The following is a 27,419-nucleotide window of genomic DNA, read 5'->3' as shown; positions in this document are numbered from 1 at the left end:
GAACACTTTTCTTTAAAAAAAAATATTTGTGTTGCGCGTTAGTTGTGGCAGCGTGGGTGTGGCTTGCCGGCTGACTCCGCCCCCGGCAACAACCGTCAGACGGGTCACCTGACTTAGACCTACTTATTGAGCGACTGCAGGCGGGGAGTATGGAGGAAAGGTTACTATGGAGTATGAGTATAGACATCACTACGGTGAGTAACATGTTCTTATTTCTAGGGCCATCCCCTTTCATCCATACTTATGGGAGATTAAAAAGCACCAGACCATCCCGGGAGGAAGGAATAGATATCATCATCATAAACATTATTCAGCACGAGCCATGAAAGTGCAACAAATTTAAAACAACATTAGACATCAATGCATTAATAAAAGATGGGCACGTCATACCATACGAAGCTTAGAAATGAAACGTCATACTTATGGGAAGGCGGATAACCCAACTATATATCGTTTGTGCAGCCTTAATGCAACATACATACATATATTTATTTTCGTTGGCTGATCGGGTGGAGTGCAGACCCTTTAGGGTTGCTATGGTTTAGCTTCCCTTCCTGAAAATATATATATATATATATATATCCATCAAAATAAGTTTTGAAGAACTGCCTTTGGAAAGCGATGGCAGTATCTTTAGCTCTGACCACTTGTGCGTGTTGGCCGTTAGGCACAGTTTTCTTTTGCATTTTGTACACTTCTATAATACAGGACAGGATACAATCCACCACGATCTAGTATCTTTAGAAGCTTGAACTCCCAGTTGTCGACCACCGAAAGTCACAAACAGACTCCCTGACTTCCTGAATTCTTCAGAGCAATTCAAGTAAAACTTGAGAGAACGTCTCACATCTAAAGAGTGTAAGGTCACTTAACCCTCGGTTTGCGGAGAAGGGACGAATGTGGGAAGAATTATTTCTGGATTTAAGTGGAAAGAAGAGACGATTTTGGGCACGAAGGAAGGATGAGTCCTCTTGTCCTCATGAAATATAGTATAAGGTTCTGAGGCTGAAAGAGCCTGAATTTCGTGAATCCTCTGAGCAGACATGACTGCTACTAAAAAAGCTGTCTTCCAAGTAAGAAGCTTAATGTCTTCTGTCACCATTCGCTAGAATGCTTTATGAGCCAAGGCTGCAAGCACCACATTAAGGTCCCATGGAGGATGAGGCCTACTGATTGGTGGATGTAGCCTATGCAGACCTTCAAACATTTATTTACAATTTTGGCTGTCGAGATGTTCGGATCCCAAATACGCTCAATTGCGAATAAGTATGACCTGCAAGACTGAACCCCGACACGTGCAGAGGTCAAACAGGACAGGAAAGATAACATGTTGCCTAGCAAAGCTTGCCGTGGATCCATAGATTGCTCTAGCATCCAGTAGTATGAGTGAGTCCACTTACATTCTGGCTTCTCGCAGAAGCTTTCCTGGCAGCCTGTATCATAGACAGGTTCTGTTCCAATAAACCTAGATTTTCATCAATTATTTCTTCAGGACCCAAGCTCCTAAGCCCAGTGATTGAGAGAAGGGATGAAACATCCGACCTCTCTATTTACTCAGGGAATCTGTGACACCCCCATAGCTTCAGTTTCAGAAAATCCAAGTACTAAATCGGGGTGGGCCAGTCTGGAGCTATCCGTATCAAGGTAAAGCAAACTGAGCTGCAAAACTTGGCCAGAATCCTTGGAATAGGGCGAAGGGTGGGGAATGCATAAAATGTCCCAGGATATTTGGAAAGCGTCACCCAAAGAGTCTGAACTCGGGACCTAGGTAAGACGATAACAGTTGACATTGGCGATTGAGCACTGCTGCCAACAGATCCACGTTTGGACACTTCTACTTCGGGAAAATCTCCTATGTCACAGAGGTCTTGAGCTCCCACTCATGATTGGGAGCGGGCGGCTGAGTTGTATCTTAATGTATTAAGATCTCCTGCTAACTGGATTGCTTTTAGCAATATGTGTTGTTGAATCGCTCATTGCCAGATCTGGATTGCCAACCTGCAGAGAGGGGACACCTGGTTCCCCCCTGCTTGTTGTCATGAAACATGGCCGTACTATGCTGCCTGCTCCTATAAGGGCAGTCACAATCAAAATGACTGCCAGAAAAATGTTCATTGTTTTAAGTTAGGGAGGTGGAGTGAGTTGGAAGAAGAACGTCTTTGGACCCACCGTAGAAGAGTTTCAGGTGAGACTTTGCCCGGGTGAAAGGTCGGTGGAAATGTGTGGAAGGAGGCTCCATCCCTAACTCCCTAAGTGCACTAAGCGGCCATAGCAGAGAAATTAAAAGGCCCCTTGAGAAACAGGTAGCCATTGGCTCAGAAAACATACCATTAGTCCCAACCAGAAACAGACAGACAGGTTCGAAAGAACGAACATCGGTTACGGAGGCCTGGGGTTGGGAGGTGGAAAAGGACCAACGAGGGAATACCAGAGAGAGAGACGACCCTAGCACCAAATCCCCAAACCCCGGAAGACCACAGAAGCACCCAAATCCATCAGCCAATATTCCTGAATTAAGTTCAATCAACACCCATGGAAATGTATTTCAGCGTCCAGAGTGGTTAATTGTGGAGGGAACTCGGTCATACCTCTCTGAGGTATTTGAGAAGGTCCTCACTAATGAATGAACCGATTCGGGAGCTTTTTGGGCATTTTTGCTAGCCTTATATGATTTACTGCTGAGACCTGTTCTTTGTGCGAGGCGCTTGGAGGCTTGCTGAGCGCAGAGCTCAATTTCACAGTCCCAACTCGGACCTGGAGGTGATCCCCGGTACTGTCCTTGAAGCCCTCAGAGCTCGCTCCAGGGGGCCGATGATCCTCAGGCTCTCAGAGCCCAGTAGACTCTCCATGCTAAGGCATTACATTGGTTTGAGATGACCTGGGCGCAGACCTGGAGGGGTCCTAGGTGCAAAAACCAGTAAAAGCCTGCAAGGCCTCGGAGTGAGCTCCGGTATTACGTCCAGAGAAACCCTTAGTGTGAGCACAGGTAAAACCCTGTGAGGCCTTGGGGCGAGCCCCGGTAGAGCAGTGGCTAACTGCAGCTGGACTGGTGTCCCTGTCACTAGTGCATGGTGCCGGGGGACTTACATGACCTCTAGTCTTCCTTTCTACAATGAACCCTGGGATGTGCTTTAGTGGAGACCTGTGGAATGCCTCCTTCCAGCAACCTAACTTTTAACGAACATCGTGGGGTGAAAAGATGTGGCACGAAGTCCAATCCACTCACCTGTCTTCCAGGTCTAGACTCTCTAAACAGAGTCAGTTGGAGTCTGCCGCCGCATAATGCATACAAGAGGATGTGCAGGACGCGAAGCCTGTTACACTCATCATAAACAAACCAACAGATGTTGCCGGAAGGCAAGGCATGAGGAGAACATTTAGGGAAAAAACAAGTGCGCTGTAAAACAGTGTGTGTGCCATGCAGAGCGTTCAGTCCTGTCCATGCAGAGATGAGGACTGACTGGTGTTGGCGGGAAGCGGGCCCCCGGGGCTAGCCATGACCACGCTGCCGCGCTTACTGCGCAATACTAACATTTTTAAAGGGAACATATTCTTTTACGCTGTACAAAACAAGTTCTGATCCAGTACCCAAGGACACAAACCCATAAGTACGGAAGAATGGGGACGGGACATAGAATTAAGAAGGAGGATATTAGAGTGGATAGCGGAATAGTGTAAAGAGAGAAGAGTAGTGTACCAAGTACCGAACCCGCAGAAACACCATATTGGAGGGGGTAGGACAATGAGGTTTGGCCAGCCCAGGAAACAGAAAAAGTGCAGTCAGAAAAATACCCATGAACCCGACTAAGCAGAGTGCTGGAGAGGAGAGAGAGGAGAGAAGGGTGGTCAACTGTTTCGAATGCAGCCGGTAAATTGAGACGAATGAGAATAGAAGAGTATCTGTTATAGCGGGCCGAGTGGAGAAAGTTGGGGGCATGCAGGAGAGCCGTTTCAGTGGAATGGGATGGGCGAAAGTCAGATTGGAGGGGAGTAGGTAAAGAGTTAAGATTTAGATAAGAAGGGACTTGGCAATAGACAATCCTTTCTAGTAATTTAGAAAGAAAATGAAGAAGAGAGATAGGGCTGTGGTTAACACCTCAGGTGGGATCTAAGGAGTTTTTTCGAGATCGAAATAACCGTGGCTTGCTTGAAAGAGGAGGGTTCAAGAGCCAGCGATAGAAAAAGATTAAAAAGGCAGATACTATATGGTAGAAGATGAGGATAGGTGAGGAGAATCGGGTAGGAAGGAAGAGGATCAAGAGGTGAGGCAGTACGATGAGCACAAAATAGGTATGTTGCAGTATCAAAGAAAGGAGATGCAAGGAGGACAAGGTGGGAGTGGAAGAAGAAAGTGAAAAGGATAAATGTTGGAGAGAGGAGTAGTGTCAGTAAATGATGAACGAAGGATAGAGACCTTACATAAAAAACAGTCAGCAAACTGAGTGTATAAAAATAGAGGATGACAAAGAGGGATCAGGAGGCTTAGGAGAACCATATGAGAAAGAAGATGGAATAGAAGGCGGGGAATAATGTTATCTGAATTAGACCGTTGGGATTCACTCAACCTGTCATTAGGAGGCAATGTTAATGCCATAAAGATGATGCTGATGCCAAAAATTACATATGTTTTGAGCACCATTCCTCTCCTGGTGAGGAGGTCTGTTTGGAAGAGATTGAACAGCATGCTTCAGTCTTTTATATGGAATAAAAAGATTCCTAGACTGAAACTATGGAAACTGCAGCTCCAATCTGAAAAAAGAGGGTTTGAACATCCCAAACTTCTAAAGATATCACCAGGCGTTCACACTCTGACATATCCTGCCATTCATATCAAGAGAGATCGATGAATGGGCAACCGTGGAAGTGATTGGGGCAGGACCTTTGGACACTTGGGTCATCCTCTCCACTACCATTGAAATACGTGATGTCAGTTCTGTTTTAACCAATTTCCTAAGATCCACCTGGAAGGCTTGTGATTTGACAACAAAATTGAATCCTCGAAAGACCGATACTTCATCAATTTGGCTGAACCCATTGATTAAAATAGATAATAAAGTCTTATTCTGGTGTAGCTGGTTCACTGCTGGTGTGAAGAAAACTGGAGATTTATTTGAAGGGTCGAGATGGAAAACTTTCTGAGAATTAAAAATTGAATACAACTTGTCTGACTGCTCATATGGTGAATACAGGAGATAGAGAAGAGCTGTGAACTTGCCATGTTTAGTCAGATCCGATTTGTTGACCAACATCAGGAGGATAAGCAGTAGTAACCATATGGTTTCTAGGATGTACAACCTATTAAGTGGGTTCTCTGAAGTGAATACGAAGCTTTTGGTGGCCTGGTCAGCAAGTCTGAAAGAGGAAATGACTACAGAAAGATGGTCAGGTCTTTGTGGTAACATCAAAAGGATGTCCTTGAACATAGGTGAGCGGGATCATCAAGTAAATATCCTCAACTGGGTATTTTGGACACCAGTTTGCTTGTTCAAGCATGGTCTAACTGATTCGGATACTTGTTGGAGATGTGGTAATGATCGTGGTTCGATGGAACACATGTTCTGGGAGAGCCTTAAGTTGAAAAACTTCTAGCGTGGGATTGCTGGTGTGATGAACAGAGTGTTAAAAGAAAACCTGGATTACGACTTTGAAACATTGATCCTGGGGGAAATCACCATATTGAAGGATTTGAATACACATCAAATTACCTGGGCCTTGAGAGGGGCCTTAGCGGCAAAGAAATTGATTTTGCGTGACTGGAGAACAGCAAACTTTCCGAAATGGAGCAGTTGGCTAGAGGAAATGTATAACAATTGCAATATTGAAAGGGTGGTATTCTCAATGCAAATGAAGGAATCGCAATTTCAAAATATTTGGGGGGGTTTCCTGAGCTTGGACCTGGCTTAACCATGTCTCTCTTGGAGAAGCTTGCTGCTAAAATAAGTATTTCATATTATATGATATAGTCATGCAAATTCATTTTATCTGTTACTGCTGATTTTTGAGTATTATGAACCTCTATGTTGTGCGTATTCTTTTTTGGTTGGCTAAAGATGAGAATAAAGGTTTGCGTGGATTTTTCCTTTTTTTTCCCTTTCCTTTCCTTCTCCTTTCCGTTTTGGTATGTTTATTATATTGTACTTACACGTTTTTGAAGGGGGGGTTTAACTTCGTGGATGATGTTAACTTCAGGGGGGTTGGGATTCATATTTGCATTTTGTTATTTCTGTTTGTTCATTCTTTATGAAAAATCTTTTTAATAAATTGGTTAAAAAAAAAGAATAGAAGGCGGGGGTGATGAAAGACAGTGGTAGTCAAGGGTGAAAAATAGTGTTTTTTTGGCGTCAAGTAGATGAGAGTCATCGGAGGAATGCAGAGAGAAAGGAGTGTTAAGATCAGTAAGGGAGTGGGGCTTTTTCTATTGTCGTTTAGACTTTCATAGAGAAGACCTCAACGTAAGAAGTGAAGATGACAATAGCCAAAGCTGTGGGGGCTGACACAAAGAAGAAAAGGGGCGGGAAGGATACGGAGAGTCAAGAGTAGAAAAGAAATTAGAGTGGAGGATAGAAGTAGCATGAATCGGTGTATAGCTACAAAATGTGTCAAGGGGCAGCAGAGAGGAGCTGAGTGCAGGAAGAAGAAGAGAGAATGAAAAAGCACAAGTCGCACTGAGAGAATGTGACATAGTTAGGAGTAAGTGGCAGGGAAGGGAGAAGATCAGAGGAGAATGAAAACAAAAAATTGTCAGATAGGTAAAGAGGGTGAGGAGAAACCACAGTATCAGGTGAGAAAGATGAAAAATCAGGTATAGAGAGGATCCTGAGATGTGAGAAGAAGGGAAAGAAATGTGGCTGAGATAGTAAGAGTCACAAAGGGAGAGCAAAGAACAGGGGGAGTAGTTAGAGGAAAGATAAATATTGAAATCGCCAAGAAGTAGAAAGGGAGAGGAGGTTGGCAAAAGTACAGATAGAAGAGAATCAAGGTTTTTGTAAAAACTGAGAAGAGGACCGTGAGGACGCTCAGGAATGAAAAGGGAGAGTGGGAGGGGTTTCGTGAAATAGGAGAAGTGGTATTCGAAGGAGGAAAAAAGAGACAACAGATGTGGGGGTAAAAACCATGAAGAATGGTAGAGGATACCAACGCCTCCACCTTTACTGTGTTGGCAGGCGTATGAGAAAATTGAGTATCAGAGGAAGAACGAGCAGCAGGAGTAGAGGTGTTAAAGGGAGTGATCCGGGTTTCTGTAATATCGAGGAAAGGAAGATTAAAGCAGAAAAATATGATATGATATGATAGTTCATTTATATAGCGCCTATACACAATGTGTTTCAAAACACTTCAAGGCAAGGGAGGGAACACACAATGACATTCTTACAGGCCATGAACAGTAAGGATGTGAAATTAATTATTGTACTCGGCCTGACGACATTTCAGATAGTGCAAGAGCTAAGACATAGATAAGGAAGGGAGGGGGAGAGTGGGAAGGAAATGGAAACAGACATTGATGACATTTCTGGTAGAGCCGGAAAAAAAACAAGAGGTGAGGGAGAGGGGTGCAGAAAGGGAGGGGTGGAACAAAACAAGCGACTATCATACTAAGCCTGACGACATTTCAGATAGTGCTGGAGGGGGGTGGGGAGGAAAAAACCAGTAAGGGGAGAGGGGAGGAGACAGACAAGGTTGCTATCATACTAGGTCCAGGGACAATTCTGATAGACTAAGTGCAAAGAAGAAAGTAAGGAGAGGAGATAGGAAAAGGGAGAAGGGAAAGGGGGAGAGAACAGAGAGTTAGCATCAAAAGAGTGGAGAAGCAAGAGGGGAGAGTGAATACAATTGCAGAAGTCAGTAGTAACACATAATGTTGTAAGCCAGGATACAAGATGAAGATGGGGACAGCATGATTCAGGGCCACCAGTACAAGATGCTAAGGAAGTTCAGCATGAGAGTTGAGAAAGGGTGACGCACCGTGGATGAATGAAGTCCATAAAAGTCACATCCAGCATTGGCCACAAGACGGTGATGGTGAAACCTGAATTTATCAAGACAGACTCCTGCAGAAGTAGGCTTGAGTGGGGTGAGGGGGGAGCAGGGTAGAAGAATCAAGTAAAACAGGCAACACCTGTGTGCGGGAAATGGTGGGGGCACAAGGGAACATCACGGGGACCAGAGGGGGTGGGGATGGCCTGTGGGGACAGAGGGAGTAACACATGTTGGTGCATGCTTACCTGCTGTCTGAGCTGGGTGTCGGACCCTGGGTCCTCCTGGTCCGAACAGGTCCAAACAGGAATTGCCCTTTGCTTTGGACGCCCGGGCGAGAGACGCCCTTGATATAACAGTTAAGAGCAGGAAGGAAGAGGCAGGGCTAAAAAGGTGGGTGGTGCTTAGGCCAGGTGACCTAGATCCACTTGCACCTGCTCCCCATCTGCAAAAGAAAAGAGGCTGGAGGGCTCCTTATGTAGGGAAAAAGAGCGGCAAGCAGGAAGGCCCCAGGTGGCGGGGCTTGCTAAGTGGTGAAAAAGAGCGGCAAGCAGGAAGGCACCAGGTAGGCGGGGCTTGCTAAGTGGTGAAAAATAAATGAAGAGTAGTTTGTGATTTCTAGCAAATGAAACAATCAATCCATAGACAATGGAGATCAAAGCGAGGGGGGAAATGCTAGGATAGGCAAGGTTGTGTGGGTTCCAATTACGAGGAGTGGGATTGGGAGGGGGTCGAGTTGAATAGTGAATGGCTATGGGGAAAGTTATTGGCCTGGAGAAAGAAGTAATGAGACAAGACAAGGAAGAATAAAGAAAGGTAGAGATGAGTATAAGAACATAGAGAAGAAAGATCTGCAGATGGGTTGCTGGATCAGACATGAGCATAGTTGAGTTTAATTGAACAGTATTTATTTATTTATTTATGCATTTATATAGCGCACCTAACCTGGAGGTATCTAGGCGCAGAACGGCATTGGAACAGCTTAGGATAGGACAGGAAGCGAGTGATGGCAGGTAGGGCAGAGCAGGGAGGAACAACACCCTTATGTGGGTCGCCCTTAGTTTAGGACATCCAGGGCATGAACACCCTTGGAAGATTGTAAATAAGGGGTAGGGCATGCCATGTGATCCGTCACGTGGCCGCGCCGGTTGTGTTGCAGCAGCGGTATCTCCAGCAGGATGGACAGGGAAGGTCCCATGCAGCATAAGCTGCGAGTCTACTGGGCACCTCAGGCGGCAACCCTCAAGCCCCCAGTGTCGGCAGGGGGGGAGACGCGATGGTCTCTTGCGCTTGTTAACATTCATGACATACGTGACGAAACACCAGCAACACGTTTCAGTCCTAGAGCTTCATCATTGCCATAATAACAGTAACCCCCCATCCCAAAGTAAAACTTTAAACTTTAAATTACTACCTGAAGAACCGTAGAAGAAATGTTTGTGAAAGGGTGTCCCGTCATGCACAGGGATACACAAGAAGTACTGTTACCCAGTATGGGTTCTGAAGACAAATGAGGTTCATATCATGCTTAGCTGCTACCCCAATCATGCCACCCTGGCCGTAGATTACCCTGCTCTTTATCCTCCCATCCTCTCAGCGTGTTCCCCTCTCCCCCTCACCCACAGACCAAGGTCTGCTTTACCATGAAAGGGCCACAACATGCCACTATTCAGGCAAGCCTTACGGAAGAAGAGTTTAATAGTTTATTAACATATCAGACAGACACATGAAGGTAGGAGTGTCCGCTATAAAATAATACATCCAATTATCTTCATCAGGGACTGCCTCTATAGTTGAGTTGATGAAATGTGAATGAGTTGGTGGCGTGAAGCTGATGGGTTCGATTTTTTGCTGAATTTGGTTAAACACTGATGACATGACATGAAACGGGCATAAGGTAGGCACTGGTAATTACCGCCACTTGTCAATAGTTAATGGGAGGAAACGAAGTGCATACTAACAGCAGACTAGTCTAGATTAGGCATAAAATGCGTTGTGTACTGCACCAGGAAAAACGGAAGCATAACTGCCTGGCCTCATAGATGTTGCAAAGGGGGCTGGTTGCACCTTAAACAAGACCAGGGAAGTGGCAAAGTCACCACAATGACTTAAGAAGGTGTAGTAGGCTATGCTTGCTTTATTTTGCATGAACGACGTTATTGCATATTTTTTATGTAGTTCTCCATCGTTTGGACTCATTCATTCGCTTCAGAGATAAAGTCACTTTAGAATCATAATGTATGATTCTGGAGTTAAAACCCCAGTTCTGCTGTTTGTCACTAGATTTTCACCTGAAAAAAGCGTTCCACAGTCTAACCTGGATGTAGAGCTAGGTACTATTGGCACTTTGGATTCAATCAGGTTTCTGAGGCGCCAGCAGTTTCCCCTGTAGACGCTTCATCAGGGAAAGCTCACCGTTGATTCTGCATTTCTCTGCACTTTCCAGAAGTTCTATCCACTAAGCACTTCTAAACCATGAGACTTGCACAGGATAGTGGTTGAGGCCGCTGCTAACCGGCCCTTGTTCAGAAAGTTACATTTGCAAACACCTAAATAAACCACAGACAAGGTGATCTGGAAAGGCCCAAGAGGTAAGATGAATGCAATATGCTTGTCATTTATTCTGGGAAAAGTAAATATGGTCGTAACAAAAAAGGGATCGCGAGCGAGATAATGAAAGGAAGAAGCAAGCATTTTACAGTTTTCCGAGAGAGGGCATTTTACACTTGAAGATTAAAATGGCAACCAGCATGTTTGCATACCTTCAGAAGCTGCCCCTTCTCGGTCCCCAAGAAAACCACTATGTGTTGGCGAACCACGACTCCGAGGACTGAGGATAAACCACTGTGCGTCAATATCGGCAGGCTGCGGATCCACTGACCTTTCTTTTTCTAAAATGGAAAAACAAGCAAAATATTAACATGCAATACTTTCTGTGATATCACTATTTGACTGGTAGTTATATTATCGCTCTACTCAATGATCCCCATTTTGTTGACTTCAGAAAGATCAAAGGCTAAGCCACCCCAACCCGAGTTGTACCTATGGTCTGCACATTCTATAAACTCTCCAGCACATGTTCCCAACGTACTGTCTTACTGCAGAGTTTATAGAGCTCTCCCAACAGACTAATAGATACACACATAGTGGTTAGCCCTCTCCTACTCACTCACTATTGCCCTTTTTCTTCCTCCCCACCATCTTTTCACCCGTTCTGTTTTGAAGGAATGTTTAGCCCTGAATCTATACCGAACACACATGTTTTGCGTGAGAACTTTTTTTCCTGTTTTGCCAGAATTTCGCAGGAAGATTTGGCCAGTCTGATTGGTTGGCAAAGACCAGTGAATCGCTTCTAATTTTGGATGAAGAACAGCAAATCTCAGAAACTGGTCCCCAAGAGATTCACAAATGGGTATTAGCAAAAGATTGACCTTTATACACAGTCTATTCTTGACTAGGCCAGTCTTGGCTCATGTTTGGCAGTCCCAGAATTAACATTCTGGAGTTTCACCTGGGATGCAACGTAGACAGTTTCTGGACGAAACTTCCAGGATTCGCCGGGCACGCTCTCAAGCTCCTTATGCATCCAACGATACATTGTCTACACACTTATAATTCTCCAAATCCGCCTTGGAAACACAACCCTGTTATCACAACACTTTAGGGCATAAGAATTATGGTCGGCCTTACACGACTGACACGCACCAGTTCTAGCCCAACACATTGTTCCGCGCTGCATCCCTCAATCCCTTGCTTTGTACCCTCTGCTTTGCACTTCCCCACCCTATTATGTTCTCCTTGCTCATTTTCTCTCCTCCAGCAGACTAAGGTCTAGAAACCCTGGCAGGGGCACAGTGCGACACACCACGGACATGCCGAGATGCTCTGAAGTTACTACAGCGGTGAATTAGCATAACATAACATGCCACTGAGACTTGGCAGCAGGAGGAAGCAAGTATGTACATTCATCTATTATGCAATATGCGTTCATTGCTTGCATTACACATGGAAATATTGAGCTAATTTTTCGAGCTTGGTCGAGCATTATCATTTGATGTGATACATGTGAGGTGATATTATGTGATATGTTATTTATAACGCGCTTATTACCCAGAGATTTCTAAGTGCTGAGCCGGGAATCGAACCTGTGTTGCCCTGTGTCGTCTAGTTTCCAAGGCGAGCACGTTACCCCTAAGCTATCCTCTCTCATCTACATAGTTCCAGAACGCAGCAGACAGTTCAGCTTATCCAAATTTGCCATTCATTTGACATGATCTGGTGTTAAGCGTCTGTGGTCTCTATAGCACTAGAAAACAGTTTAGGTTCTACGTCACTCCGTCCCCCAAGTCTTCTCTGTATCCATCAGAACCACACAGACCTCAGTCACTGCTGTGGGAAATGTGCTGTGTTTCTTAATTTTGAATTTGTTCAAATTTTTATTATTTGAATTTAGTTTCTTTACAAACTTTTTCACTATTTCATTTCATGACAGTTCAGATCTACAGTTTGGTCCTGTATATCTCTATGATGTATAGAATCAACAGTTCGGTCGTCGCAGCTCCATTTTAATTTTTTTTGTTTCCCTGAGCCAGAGAAATGTTTAACACGTTTAATGTTGATATACAGTTCCAAAATGATAGCACTGCGAAGATAGTTGACTTGTCTTCTTCCAGTAAAATTGACGACCACCTTTCCTAGTTGGTTAAAATTGTGGTATTTTGCCATATATATCCCGATACTTGTTTCGTGTCTCTATTAAGGCCTCACATTCCATAATTACATGGTACAAGGACTCAAGTTGATCACTCCTCTTACAGAAACGACAAGTGTTGGGTACATCTCTCAACTGATGAATGCATCCCAAAACTTCCTGTGTAGGTAGCAAATTCAGCCTGAGGCGTAGGAATAAATTACGTAGTTTAGAGGATGGAAACAATTTAAGATATGCCTGCAGTTGGTTCAATTTTCGCACATCTTGCGCACAATTAATAGACAGTTTGTACTTTGCTTTTAGATCCTGTGTATGAATCCAATCTTGGGTCTATATTCTCTTTTTAACAGCTATTGGATTTTTTTTAGCGTTTCTGTATTAGTGTTCAAAATCCTCAGCAATTCTATGCAATTATGTTTCCAGTTATTGAGGAGACCATTGTGTCAAACATTTGGATTACTTCTTAGGATGTCAATTTGGGGTAGCAGTCATCCGTTAATATTTTAAGGTATAAGTCTAAAGATTTCCAACGTACTATGCAATGTAGCGATTGCGTGGCCACCTCGAATCGTATTCTTGATATCGGTAAGGAGCGGTGAAGTGCCAGCACTTTTCGCCAAAAGCGCTCCTCAAGTGTAACCCAGGTCTGCCACGGAGTATTAAAAATTGCTACACCTACATAGGTTAGTATCAGAGTTACTTTTTGTTGATAGAATTATACTAGCGGGCGTAATGAATATTTGCCATGTTTCTTATGCAGGATCGCACCTTGTTCGCCAGGGAATCCACTTTTACTTTTAGTGCCCTTACCCATTGTTGTTCACAAATACTTGAGTTGAGCCACACTTCAAGATATTTATATGTGTGGACCTGAGTCAGTCTAGTTTACTGCAGATATATTGAACATTTTTGACTTTTTCTTCCTTGGTTCATTCCAAAGATCATAGTTTGTGATTAGTGATATTGATCTCCAAGTTATTAATTTTAACAAATTCTTCTAAACAGTCAAGTCTGCTCTGTAGCCCGATCTGGGTGTTATCAAGCATGATCAGGTCATCGGCGCATTTTAGCCATGTTACCGGTGTCCCGTTCAGTATAGGTGGGTGTGCTCTTATGCCCTCTTGAGAGATTGAGAGCTCAGAGATGTATAAATTGAACAGCGCTGCTGCGAAAGGGTAACCCTGTTTTAAGCCTCTCCAAGTGTCAATCGGCGCTGTTACTGCTCCTCTAGTTGACAATCTCACCTTGACAGAGGTGTTTTGATAGAGAGCACGGATGACATCTATAATATCTGTTGGGCTTTGCCATCTACGCAGTTCTTCCCACAGTTTGTCTCTATGGACCGAGTCAAACACTTGCTTTAGGTCTATGTATACCACATGTAGTTTGTGTTTTGCTTCTATGGCCTCAAGCTTCAAGATGTTCAGAATTGCTAAGTTGACATTGGTCCCAACTCCTTTTATGAACCCTGTTATTCGTGGGTCTCTTCTGTTGAATTCTTTGGCCCATGTGTTAAGTCGAGTAAGGAGCATGGTAGCAAATAATTTTCCAAGGGGATCTAACAGGGCTATTAGCCTATAATTAGCTGGTAAAAATCTGTCGCCCGGTTTGTAGATCGGGATAAGGACCAGTTTTTTCCACGCCTCCGGTACTTGTCTATTTTTAATAATTATTTCAAAGAGAGATTTGCATAGGTCAGTCCAAGCCTGGGGATTGGATTTGAGATTCTTGTTTGATAGCCCATTTGGGCCAAGAGCCCGAGAGCTACTTAGTTGTTTTATTTGTGTTAGTATCTCTTCCTTCTCCCAATACAGAGCCCACGTTGTTGCTGCTATCTGTCCAGTATCAGATGCATCAATCATCTTCTTTGCAGTTGACATCCTAGCCCCTGGGTCACACTCAAGAGGGGGAGCAAACAGAGATGTAAAATGGGCAATCCAATGTTCTTCCGTTACATCTGGTATCAATTTCAATTCTTGATTGTTTCGGTTGTTAATAAGAAACCATAGACTTCAGGTGTTTCGATTTATCAATGCAGTTAACATAGTTTTGGCATCTAGTTGCAGACGCTGGGCTCGTGACATCCGTAAAACAGTTACTATAATTTTGTTTAATCATCTTCTGATGTCTTAAGAGTTCCTCTGTTGGTAAATACTTTGACATCTTCAGGGCATGTCGTATGCTTTTCCGTTTTTCCACAAGTTCTCGATGGTATGTGTGGTTAAAATTGACCACCATTGTACTAGACTTAGGTCCTGAAGTTCTATAGGGAGCAAGAACACAATCATAATCCAGAGGATTTTCTCTGTCATGCAGAGTATTGTGGAACTTTATATTCAGGCTTGGCACATTTCCTGAATTTATTCAGAGGCGGTTATTTCCAGTATTAGGGCTAGCTACAGAAGTGGTAACAAAGCTCTTTTTTGTTGTGCTGGTTGGTTTCCAAGAAAGTGATAGTATCATATGATAACTCTTCGTTGTACTTTTAATGTTCAACGAGTCCAATTTCTCTGGCAGATGAGTTGATGCAAATATGTAATCCAAATAAGCACTCTCATTGCCTCTGTGCCAGGCCGGTTGCGGGGGTATATCACTCTGGAGCATGCCATTCAGTAGGTGTATATCCCGCATTTTAAGTTCTTTCATCCACGCTTTACTTATTGTAACTAGAGAGTCATCATCGATCCTCCTTCCTACTTTATAGAAAAAATGCATGTTCAAATCGCCACAAATAACGAACAGTGCTCTGGATATCTACTTTGAATTTCATCAATGGCCGTCAAGAGCGTATTGATGAAAGAGCTTTCTTTTATCCCATTGGTACTCCGATATATGTTACAAATAACCATCATTTGAGCAGAGCCAACCACGTTTGTACTAGTTGAGATGATCGTCATCTGTGTGAAGGGATTCAGTATGAAATGTTCTTGCACTTTGAGATTAGATCCCATTTTGGTCAGGGTTAACAATCCCGCTGAAGGACGGCCCATTGAACGTGTCGTTGCAGGATTGAATAACACCTGATACCCATTATATAATGGCTGATGTCAAAGCCATGTTTCTTGTAAACAATGTATATCAAACTCATGCAGGTCTAATGAATCATCAGCAAATAAGTGTGTGAATCCCCGCGTATTCCATACGTAGTTTCGATGGGGCTGAGTCACACTCATCTGATGGCTGTTGCGATTGATCAAAGGATGTTGATCTGCTCTGGGTCTCTATATTCTGAAGTGAATCGTCCTCGACTCGATCTTGTTTCATCACTCTTCTTGTTGAATTGGGATCTAAAGGAAGGAATTTGATCTTTAATGCGTGGACGACAGTGTTGACTTCTACCGACGATTTCTTATGAATCTGAAGTTGATTATTAGACTCAGATGCAGGAGCACGTCGGACTTGATGTATTTCTGGATGACCATCATTTTTCTCTTCCTGTCCATGATTTTTATAATCATTTACATTCTTTGATAGTATGTCAGATCCCAGTGGCGAGAAAGCTTCATTCTGTGCCATTATTTTTTAATGGATTCTTCGCGATGGAAGATGTAATATCACTCGGTCTGTCCTGAGTTCATCCACAAATTGCACTATTTGAATGTCATTGAATTCAATATGATGTCGTTCTGGTATTGCATGTAGAAGCTTCATCACATTTCTTCTATTAAAAATCAATCTGTCTTAAGTTTTCTCTAATCTCTCTATTCTTATAGTAAAGAACGAAGAGTGGCGCCTAGGATCTTCAAATTTAGGCAGATTAGGCAGAAGGAAAAACACAAGGAAAGAGAACAAAGGAAGGTCCACATGAGAAAAGAATTGAGGATACTGAGCCATTATCAAGACATAGGAAAAGAATGTGGAACTATAAACAAGACTATGTATATTATTGAGAACTTTGAGAGCTGACAGGACATGGATCCATGGTGCAGTTATACAATGGTGCAACATGAAAAGATTACTTGTATGCTTTGTTTTTATGTATGATTTTAAAGTTAAGGAATTGCATGCATTGTCACAGTCATTGCGAAGTGTGACTCCAATAATGTTAAATATCTATTGCAAGTTATAATATTATTTAGAGGGGGAGATGTGGTGATATTACTGTAGTTAATCTGTATAAAGTTCCCTGCTTATGGCAGGCACACGCACCGTATCCCTGACAACGTCTTTGTGTATTGTTCCAGAATGTTGATGGAACCATACACAAAGAGGTTGCTGTGAAGAAGGTTGGCCTCCTGGGGGCTCCTCCAAATAAACTCAATCGTTATACAAATATCATCTGTGATGAGTATATATATCGCTAAGGATATACAACAGTCGTATCAAAGTTTTGTCTTTGGCAATGGGCTGGAATTTCTGCATCAATACTGTTTTCTCTCTTTTTTGTTCTACTGTCAAACATTTGTTGCCTCTTGATGCTACAAGGAGGTCATGGAGAGGGCTCCTTATGTCAGCACTCGGCTTCTCTGAGTCCAATGGAATCCACTTTATTTCCGGTATATTGGGAATCTCATGAGAAGTTTTTTTGCCTCTGATAATCATTATCTTTCATTTTGTTGTCTGAGGTGTACGTGGATAATTCTAGTTGAGTTTGTCTAGTGGCCAGCTCTTCTTCTATAGGAATCTCTGAATTCAAGTTCGTGATAGTTAATTGGAAGGGAGTATTTTCTTTTGTCTCAGTTTTCCGTTTTTTCACAGACTGTTGGATTTCTATGGCTGGCATTTTCAGATTGCGTAGGAACGCTCTTGAACCATTGCAAAATGTTTTCCTATTATTGGGTAGAATTTTGGATTTTTTAGAGCCAGCATTGCCTGCAAAGGAAACTTGTTTTACCGTTGCTCCGTGTTGCTTCTGAAAAATAGCAAGAGAATCTTTCACTAAAATCTCAGTCCTAGGCTGCCTAACTTTGGAAGTTGACGCTGTCCCCATCTCCTCTACATCCTCAGGTCTTTATGGGAGGCTATCTGACTGAAATCTGTTGTCATTGGTTGAGAGGTCGGCGTGGGCTCTAGTTGTTTTTGCGACCGCTCGATCTTATTTTTTCTCAAAAGCAGCATCGCCTCTGCATATTGGATGTTATGGTTTGCAGAGTGGATACCATTGGGAATATTCTTCTCCCTGATCCTCTCAGAAGAGGAGAGCGGTAGTGGCTCGCCTCGGGTTTCTTGGTTCGAAGACTGTAAATTATTGTGTGCAATCGGCTTATCTGCTGTCATTGTAGGAGGTTGTTGAGGGTGTCTTTCAGCTCGTGATGCTTTGGTCATTTCTAATAAGGCAGTCATCAAGATGTTTGTATCTCTATGATGGGCTCTTGCTATGTCGAAAAGTCTTGCTTGCCACACATTGAATTTTTCTGCCTCCAAATCCATTCTGGTTTGTAGGTTGGTTGTGAACGATTCAAAAAAGATTTGTTTTGTGTTTATTAGAGAAAGTAGGGTTGCCTGATCCTTCATGGCTGCACTGTACCCCAGGGACGTTATTTCACCAAAATGCCAGGGGTAGCGAAAGTTACATCACATGACCCTTGACCTCTGATGACATAACAGGAAGTGATGTCATCTGACCCCACCCCAAAGTGATATCACGGGAAGCGATGGAACGCGGCCTTTCACCCTTTGACAAAATAGGAAGTGGCATCACATAGCACTGTTTCTAAGTACACTTGGAAAAATATGATTACAATATCAATGTAAAGTGATATACATTTATAGAAGAATGGATCACCATATTTATCATCAATATCAGCACGTATAGGCCCATTTTACCAAATTACTGTGAATGCAGGCAGGCGTCCAAGGCCAAACGATAATGATGTGTTATTATGTAGCACTTACGCTTAAGCGCTTCACATAGAACAAATGTGTTGTTACTCATTTATCAACCTCAGCAGGATGAAAGGCTGAGTTAACCTTGCACAGGAGTCAAACATGCAACCTGCAGATCACACACACATTGCAGCAGTGAGCGCTTAACCCACTGAGCTATCTTACCAGTTATAGCTATCAAAAAAGCAGCCACTCCGGAAACAAAGAGCCATGTGCTGCTGGCCATAGCCCAAAAGCCTCCGTAATGTTTTTATTTTTAAAAAGGGATTTTTTTTTAGGGCTAGCAAGGAAGACCACAGGGGTAGGTAGCAAGGGAGACCTCAGGGGTCGCAGTTGCGACCCCTTGCGACCCCTAAATGACATCCCTGCTTGGGTCTTTATCAAGGCTCTATAAAGAGCTATTCTTTACTGGTGGGCAAGTTGCCCAGGGCGGTCTCTCTTCTAATACTATTTGTTAGACAATGCCAGTGTTCCTTGGTCTTATCTGCTCGGCGAGAGACACGCCACCAAATGCGGCATCCAAAACACTTTTCAAGAATCATCAACAATGACGAATAAGTCACTGCATAAATAATTGATATATAGAATGATTTAACAATAGATAAAGATGCAATACGGCTCATACGCATTTATATAGGACCAATCTGCAGATGAGACCAAAGAACACTTGTGTGGCATTGGGCATAGCCACAAACCTTGTGCACATGTAGCAGCCCCTGTAATAGAAAAATCTAAGGGTATGCAAACCTCGCGCAGAACCAGGTGTGTTTCTATGCCCCAACTTATGCATTCACTAATCTAAAGTTACAGGCAGAGCCAGAGATCATCAGTTCTTTTCAGAATCACTAAGAACACGTTTTTTTCTTGACTCAACGAATCCGATCAGATCTTCAGTTCTTTCCAGAACCACTGTGATCTTACATTCTTTCTCTTTCCTGAATCTCCTCCCCATTTTCAGCTTCATGATTATATGAGTGTGTCATGTACTGGCTCCTGACGGAACCACGTGTCAATAGAACATAACAAGCTCTCCCAGGTACTTCCGTCAGCTACAGGTAAATTGGGCGGCCATCTTGGACTACCCTTAACGCCTCAGTAGCCCTAGCATTATATCATTAACTCTATATTGTACAGTTCATGGCTTTTGCAATAGAGTAGTTATTATTTACAGCTCCTCCATGGACATGAAAACAAACGATGTCAAGGCAGAAGGTGGTCTTGGCGAGTGTTTCAGAGTTATTTCTTATGTGCCCCTCTTTTAAAATCGTCAAGGATTTTCTCCTTAAGACCTATGCTTTATTCATTTGCTTCAAACTGAATAACGGATCCAGGCCCCTGCCGAAGCTGCTCTACTCATACCAGGAGCGATAAGGATCCTGGACTTCGATTAACTGAATAAAACTTGATAGCAGCAAAAGCAGCTGCATCTGTGTTCAGAGATCTCTTAATGAATTCCTTACTGCCAACCAAGGGTAACTGCTACAGCTGACACCAGTGAGGAGCTGCCATGTTATCTTCCTCAATCCCAGGGATCAAGCTGAGGGTACACACAGGTGAACAGTGTCTGCCCACTAATTGCAAAGGCCAGATGCCACCACGAGTGGGTGTTTATGTGGTGGCAGTAAAATAACATAGTTCACGCCCTTCAATTGAATTAATGACCCAGTGAGTCTTCTGGGATTCAACCCCAAGTCGTCAGGTTCTCAAACCAGACACACTTTGCCACAAGACCACATAGACGCATAACCGAAGTGCACGTAAAGTGTCTCATATTGAGACTTTGCTTTCTAGGGAATATTGCAATACAGCTTTCTAGGTCTAAAATGTGGGGACATTTTATACTTTGCCAGCAACATTATAAGAATATGGCTTGGAGCCATGGCGGTCGGTGCGGCTCTGTAAGAGCCACACTGTCAGGATCCCCTCGGGAGGGGGTGGATGGCTGCCCTAGCCCAGGACCCGTAATGCACAAAGGCGGGCTTTAAACCTACAGGCTGAATTAAATCATCACTGCTACCAAGAGTGTCCTACCTGGGGTGGCTTTGCCTCCACATCCGGCCAGCTCACAAATGGGTGGCAACCCTCCACAAAGAACATACCCCCAGGGGCCGAGCAGACAGTTATCCCGACGGCCGAGCGTCTGAATCCTGGAAACTCCGCCCTGCACCCGAAAGGGAGAACAACAGCGTAAGACTGCAGCTCGGCCGGAGCGACGTGCCTGAGGGCTGCTCCCTCTGCCCAGAGTGTCCGGGATCCCCCCCTAATGGCGGCTAACTCAACAGAGCAGCCAGAGTATCCTGCAAGGTAAGGCGGCACCTGCCGCTTTCTTCAAGTGCCAGAACTAAACAGCCTTCTGCGGCTCCAGCTTTCCGGAGCCCCCAGATCCTGCTCGGCGTCAGCCCTGATCTCCCAAAGGCACCATATCAGCTCAGGCTCCTGATGTTCGGGGCAGCTTCCTGCAACGTGTCCTGTAAGTGACACTCCCAACAGCCCGGCCTGGCAGGGGACCCAGAGGGCTCCAAGAGGACCACAAAATTACACACTACTGCGGGGCTGTGGTGCACTACCAAGCTTACCTTTTAGCTCTCGGAGTCCAGAACCAAATTCACTGCGGCTGATAGGGCCCTCGCAGCCTCAAGGGACTACAGGCCCTGCCTCTCTCCCCAATCTACCCATCAGGTGACCCAGCCTCTACATCCTTGCACATAGGGGTCGGGGCGAGGGACTTGGCCTGGAGGAGGCAGCTAGTCACTTGGGGGATCCCCGCAATGCCAGAGCTGCAGGCCCTAGCCACACTACTACAGGAACACTACCTATAGCCCGACAAGGAGTCCGAAGTAAACACTGCAATCTAGAGCCTGTGGTATAGTGGGCCCCGGAGTGGCGAGAGAATCAGCTGGTTTCCTACCCATAGGACTGCTCATACCCCACTACGCTGCCCTCAGCAAACTCTGGACTATCAACGCTAAATGAACGTAGGTCCCACTGAACTGCAGTAGCCTAACATCCAGTGGGGACTGCGCAATCTCTCGCCCCTATCTAATGCCAAGTCCCACATCAAGCAAGCAGTAAATGGGGTATTATCTGTACTATTCTCCAATTCCGAAACGGAAAAGAACAGACTGTGACATTATGGCCAGGGCCCTCAAATCAACCAAGCAAACAGACATCGCAGCATTATTAACAACACCTATCGGCGAAAATGCCAAAAGAAGCGTTCGCAACGATAGTGGGGCAGCGAGTAACCCGCCTGAGAACTCCCCCGACATGGCAACTCAACCTGTCACAAAATCAGACCTACAAGATCTCCTATCGGCTCTCACTAAGGAATTTCAGAAACGAACAGAAGAAGTGAAGAGCATGATCGCAATGCTCGACAAGCATGTAGGGGAAGTTGAAGCGTGCACGGAAGAACTTGAGACCACACTGTACAAACAAAACTTTGAGATCGGAGAAGGGGCAGATAGAATCAGTACCCTGGAAGCCAGATGTATGGCGTTAGAAGGCAAACAAGAGGACGCAGAAAATCGATCCAGGCACAATAGCATTCGTCTGCAGGGAATTCCAATGTTGGTCTCAGATAAGGACCTTGGAGCCTACGTAACCAACCTATTCCGATTCATCGTAACTCTTCCAGATGACTCGCCGATGGAACTTGATTGAGTGCACAGGGCAAGACCCAGACAAAGTTCCGCCGCCAAAGCACACGTGCTTGCGAGAGTCCACTTCTATAGGCTTAAAGAGAAGATAATGCATAAAGCCAGAACCACTGAGCGGATATACTTCCGAGATGCTACAATCTCCCTCTTTCAGGATTTAGCCACATCCACACTAGCCAAAAGAAAGGCTCTCAGCCCCATGACTGACTGGCTCCAAGAACGCAAAATCCTCTATCGATGGAACTTCCCTACGGCTCTCGCCTTCACTTGGGAAGGAAAACCTCGACAGATCCTCTCTCTGAAAGAAGCCGAAACCTTTATGAATCCTGAGACAGAAGATGACTCCCCCGAGGGTCATAATGGCGGAACACAGCAGCCTGGAGCCTCTGGCCCTGGAGCCTTCTGGACCCTAGGTGATCCTACACAGGACCTCATGACGATGTCTGCTGCCCCAGTAACAAATATCTCTCCTGGAATCCCTAGGGGCTCAGCCACCTACACCTAGGCCGGTCCGCAAAGGAACTAGGGGAACACAAGCCTCAATTTCAGCAAACTCACCAATCCAACAAGAGGTCCCATGACCTCTGACTGAACTGGCAGCATTGGCCCAGCCGGTTGCCCCGTTGGTAGAAGGCTGGTCCAAAATACCTGTTTCAGTTTTTGTTTTTGTTCTTTTTCCTTTTTTCCTTTTCTGGTGGCAGGAGGGTGGGGGGAGGGGGCTTGGGGAACTATGCGGAGGGGAGATAGCTAACATGATACATATCTCAAGAAAAGGCAACCTTCGAGACAAAACAAGCTCAACAAGAGGAACTCCTCCACCGGGAAAAGAGGAGGCCAAGGAACTGCATGTCTACAGGGGAATGGCTAGCCGAACACTGAATCTGAACAAAAGTGGTCTGTCCGAATAACGAACTCTGGTGGTCACCTGGAATGTGCAGGGCCTAAACGCCCCATGTAAAAGGAAGTCCGTGGAGCATGGGCTCTCCCAACTGGCAGCGGATGTCGTCTTCCTGCAGGAAACTCACCTCCTGGCGTCAGATGAAAAGCGCATCTCCTTCCAACGCTATCCAAGACGCTATTTTGCCTCTGCAGGACAGAAGAAAAGAGGGATGGTCATACTACTAAGCCGTGACCTACCGCTAACACAAATCTCAACCAAAAGAGACCCAGAGTAGCGCTATATTATACTGAAAGGCCTTCTAGTCGAATTACCAATCACTCTTGCAGCAATTTATTGCCCGAACACCGCACAAGCCCCCTTCCTCCGCAATCTCCTACCGATAATCACTACGTTCACCGAGGGCCATCTCATTACGGGAGGGGATTTCAACTTGACCTCAGACCCGAACCTGGACAAGACTCTCCCCCCAACAAAAGAGAACTTCACCAAAGCACTCGCTATGGCCGAATTTCTGAGGGAGATCGAAACCATAGACGTGTGGAGACTATCGAGCATAGGGGCGAAGGATTATACACACTTCTCACACGTCCACCTCGGGCACTCGAGGATTGATTTACTGCTTCTATCCAGCGTACTCATTCCCTGTGTTGAAAGCATTCAAATAGGTCACAGAGCACTGTCGGACCATGCTCCGGTCACTATGAAGCTAAGGGTCCAGGGCCTGCCGGAACCGGCTCAATGCTACTGGAGGCTACAAGACTAAATCCTGGCTGACCTGGCCATCAGAACCGAAAGGGCAGACGCCCTCAAGAATTACATCAGGGAGAATACAACCTTGGACATCCCATTATCAACCATCTGGGATGCAATGAAACCAGTCATCCGGGGAGTTGCGTGTGACTGCACGGCGCAGCTCAGACAGCTGAACAAATTGCAACAAGAGAATCTAGAGGTGCAGGTCGCTGAGGCAGAGAGTATCCTCAAAAGAGGGCACACGAAGAATGCTAGCCGTAGCTCAAGAAAGCGAAGAGAATTCTGGAAATGCACCTAGCGGACAGAGAAGCCAGAGCCGTAACCTACACTAAACAATTCTACTACGTAAATAGCAAAAAGCAAACCGGCTACTGGCCCACAAACTCAAGAAGCTGCAGTCAAGAAATTACATCCAATGCCTAACCGACAACCAGGGTACTTCTCGCTACACTAACAAGGAGAAATTGGAAATCATGACAGAACACCACAGGAGCATCATGTCAGGGCCTCCTACTGCAAAATCTGCACAGCTCCGATACTTAACAGGGGGCCAGCTAGCCCCTCGGAACCCTCAACTGAAAGCCTTAGAAGACCCAATCTCCACTGAAGAAGTGAGCGACATCATCCTAACCCTGAAAAACACAACCCCAGGCCCAGATGGGCTGTCAGCACAATTCTACAAGAAATTTGCATACATCCTTGCACCTCATTTGGCATCTCTGTTTAACTCGTTCCTCCTGTCGGGAACCACCACTCCTTCCATGGAGGAATCACTAACAGTCCTCATTCTGAAACCAGGGAGGGCCCGAGACCAATGCACCTCATACAGACCTATCACCCTATTGAACAACGACGCCAAAATATTTGGGAAAATCTTAGCAAATAGGGTGGCGCTCCTACTCCCAGAGATCATCTCCTCGGACCAAACCGGGTCGTAACACCCACAACAACATCAGAAGAACCATAAACATCATCTAATCGGCCAACAGGACGGGCCTCCAAATGATGGTCCTATCGCTCGACGCACACAAGGCCTTTGACATATTAGACTGGGGCTATATCCAAGAAACACTACAGCACTATGGATTTGGCCCAAATTTTATAAAATGGACACTAGCCAACTACCAGCACCCATCTACTAGACTCAGAATGAATGCAGCCAGATCAGACCTAATCAGGATTAGGAGAGGCACTAGGCAAGGGTGACCCCTCTCCCCCATCATATTTTCGATGGAGCCATTTGCCAGTAGAATCTGCCACAATCCGAAAATTCACAGCCTAGACATCGAAAACCAATCGTGTAAAGCAGCCATATAAGCCGACGATGTCCTGTTAACACTTTCCCAGCCCAAGGAGTCCATGAAAGCGTTATGGTCAGAACTGAAAAAATTCAAGGTGGCATCAGGATTCTAGGTAAATCTCTCTAAGTCCACGGCGATGAGCATCAACTTGCCTCGGAAACTGATCAGAGTGTTGGAAAGCGACTACACAATACCTTGGGCGAGAGGGCACCTAAGTTACCTGGGGGTCCAGCTCCCAGGCAAACCCAACAGGATATATAAAGAAAACTTCCCTCTATCATTCAAAGAGCTCAAAAGTGACCTGACACGCTGGAGGAAGCAAGAGATTTCATGGTTTGGGAGAATCACAGCCCTGAAAATGAATTTAATCCCTAGACTGCTCTAACGTTGTAAAGCCTTGCCTGAACAAGGGGGTACAGGAGCTGCAAAAGAACGTCATGAACTACATATGGGAAGGAAAGAAATCACAAATTCCGAGGAGTATCCTGCTGCGTGGATGGGCAGTGGGGGGCCTTGGGGCTCCAGGCGTAGCGAGATATATCCTGGCGGCTCAGCTCTCACATGCATTCACCTGGAACACCGTCTCCCAGAAACCACGTTGGTTGGAGCTAGAGGAAGCCTGGAGCTGGATCCCAATAAACTCACTGCCACACATGAAGAGGCCCACAGGCTCAGCGGTCCTGAATCCTCTGTTAGCAACGGAAAACACGATTTTGAGCTGGAGGAAAGCGGCTCGCCTTTGGAAATGCGGAAGCACGATAGGCCCACTCACTCCCATCTGGAAGAACCCTGACTTCACTCCAGGGGCTAACCCAAATAGTTTCCTCAGCTGGAAAGAAGGAGGGTTGGAGATGGTCCAAGACTTTTTCGAGAATGGGAACCCCCTAGACTTCGAAGCCTGCAAAGCGAATTTCAATGTTCCTGAGACAGAGAGGTTCAGATACACACAACTTAGGCACTGGCTATCAAGTAACCCAATGAAAAACTACGGAAGCAGAGATCTCACAGCCCTAGAGCGCACCCTGACAGCTACTCCCCCAAAAGGGAAAATACCAACCCTCTACAAGCTTCTGAACAGAACTGACCCAGACTTCAAGGAACCCTATATGCACAAATGGGAAAGAGACATAGGCAGAGTTATTGAACCTGAGGAATGGGGCCATATTTGGGATAGAGCTCCAAATGTACAACCAACAAGGAGGGGGCATTTATGGTATGCTACCGGTGGTACCTCACCCCAGAAATGCTCAATAAATGAAACCCCTCGATCTCTCCGCTATGCTGGAGAGGATGTCCGGACAAAGGCTCTCTATACCACCTACTATGGACATGCCCTAAGGCCACCCAATTTTGGAACTCGGTACTAGATCAGATCAGAGCTATCACCGGCCTCACAATCCCATGGGACCCTGGAGTGGTCCTACTGGGAGCTAGGGGCGGAGGCCAATTTCCTCCGACAGGCCGTAGAGCAGAACTATGCTCTCATCTACTAACAGCTGCTAAAATCTTGATCGCGAGGCTCTGGAAAAACCCAGAAGGGCCGGCAATTCAGATGTGGTGGTCGAAGTGTTGGGACATAATAGTGGCTGAGAAAATTACAGCCCTCAGGTTTGGGAACAGGGACAAATTCTACCAAACCTGGGCCCCATTCCTGGACTACACGCAATACCCTGGGCTAGCCAGGCAACCTCCCACTCTCCGATGGATGGATAAGCAGGACTAGAGTGGAGGCTGGAGGAACAAAACACAGCCCAGCTTCAGCCGAACCCCACGAGATATGCTCAGACAAATGGCCGGGGACTGTCGGCCACATACCACCGCTCCCCTCCAGGGAATCCCAGAGCCTACTACCAAGGGCCCAGAGCCACAGAGTCACAGCGTCCTCCCAATCCTCAGTTGAAGCGTAAACGACAGCCTCACGTTCCCTGCTTCCCCTCCCCTGTTGGCCCCCCGTCCACCCCTGCCCCGTCCTCATGAAGACTTTAAGGTTGCGTTATTAATGTTATCTGGTTCGTTTAATGTTTTTGTATCTGTTTTTCTTTTTTCCTTTTGCCTTTGTCTACTATCAAACAGTCCCGTGTGTAAGAAGGTGCATGCTATATAATGCCATGTTGTACACTGCTGTACAAAACCAATAAAAATACATTTGGAAAAAAAAAAAGAATATTTCCTGTCTCGAGGTATTTTACCTTAATAAATGAAACGCAAATATACATTGGTCCCATGCACTTTGATTAGGAAAGGCCCCCCAGGTTCCCACAGCAGAGACAGCATGAGTGCATAGGCAGTAGAAG

The 27,419-nt window shown here is 45.2% G+C and overlaps 1 protein-coding gene across 2 annotated transcripts in view; it reads right to left on the bottom strand.

Annotated features, from left to right (window-relative positions):
* Positions 1-27,419, bottom strand: part of PLXNC1 (plexin C1) — a 1,076,103-nt gene that overhangs the window by 950,763 nt on the left and 97,921 nt on the right. For both annotated transcript variants that reach the window (XM_069629799.1, XM_069629800.1), the window contains exon 2: positions 10,737-10,865. In XM_069629799.1, coding sequence (XP_069485900.1) covers positions 10,737-10,865 — 129 coding nt within the window. The remainder of the gene's footprint in view (positions 1-10,736; positions 10,866-27,419) is intronic.

The sequence above is a fragment of the Ambystoma mexicanum genome, chromosome 12 (genome assembly GCF_040938575.1).
Source record: "Ambystoma mexicanum isolate Mex_15411 chromosome 12, UKY_AmexF1_1, whole genome shotgun sequence".
NCBI lineage: Eukaryota > Metazoa > Chordata > Amphibia > Caudata > Ambystomatidae > Ambystoma > Ambystoma mexicanum.
This window is presented reverse-complemented; position numbering and strand designations above follow the sequence as displayed.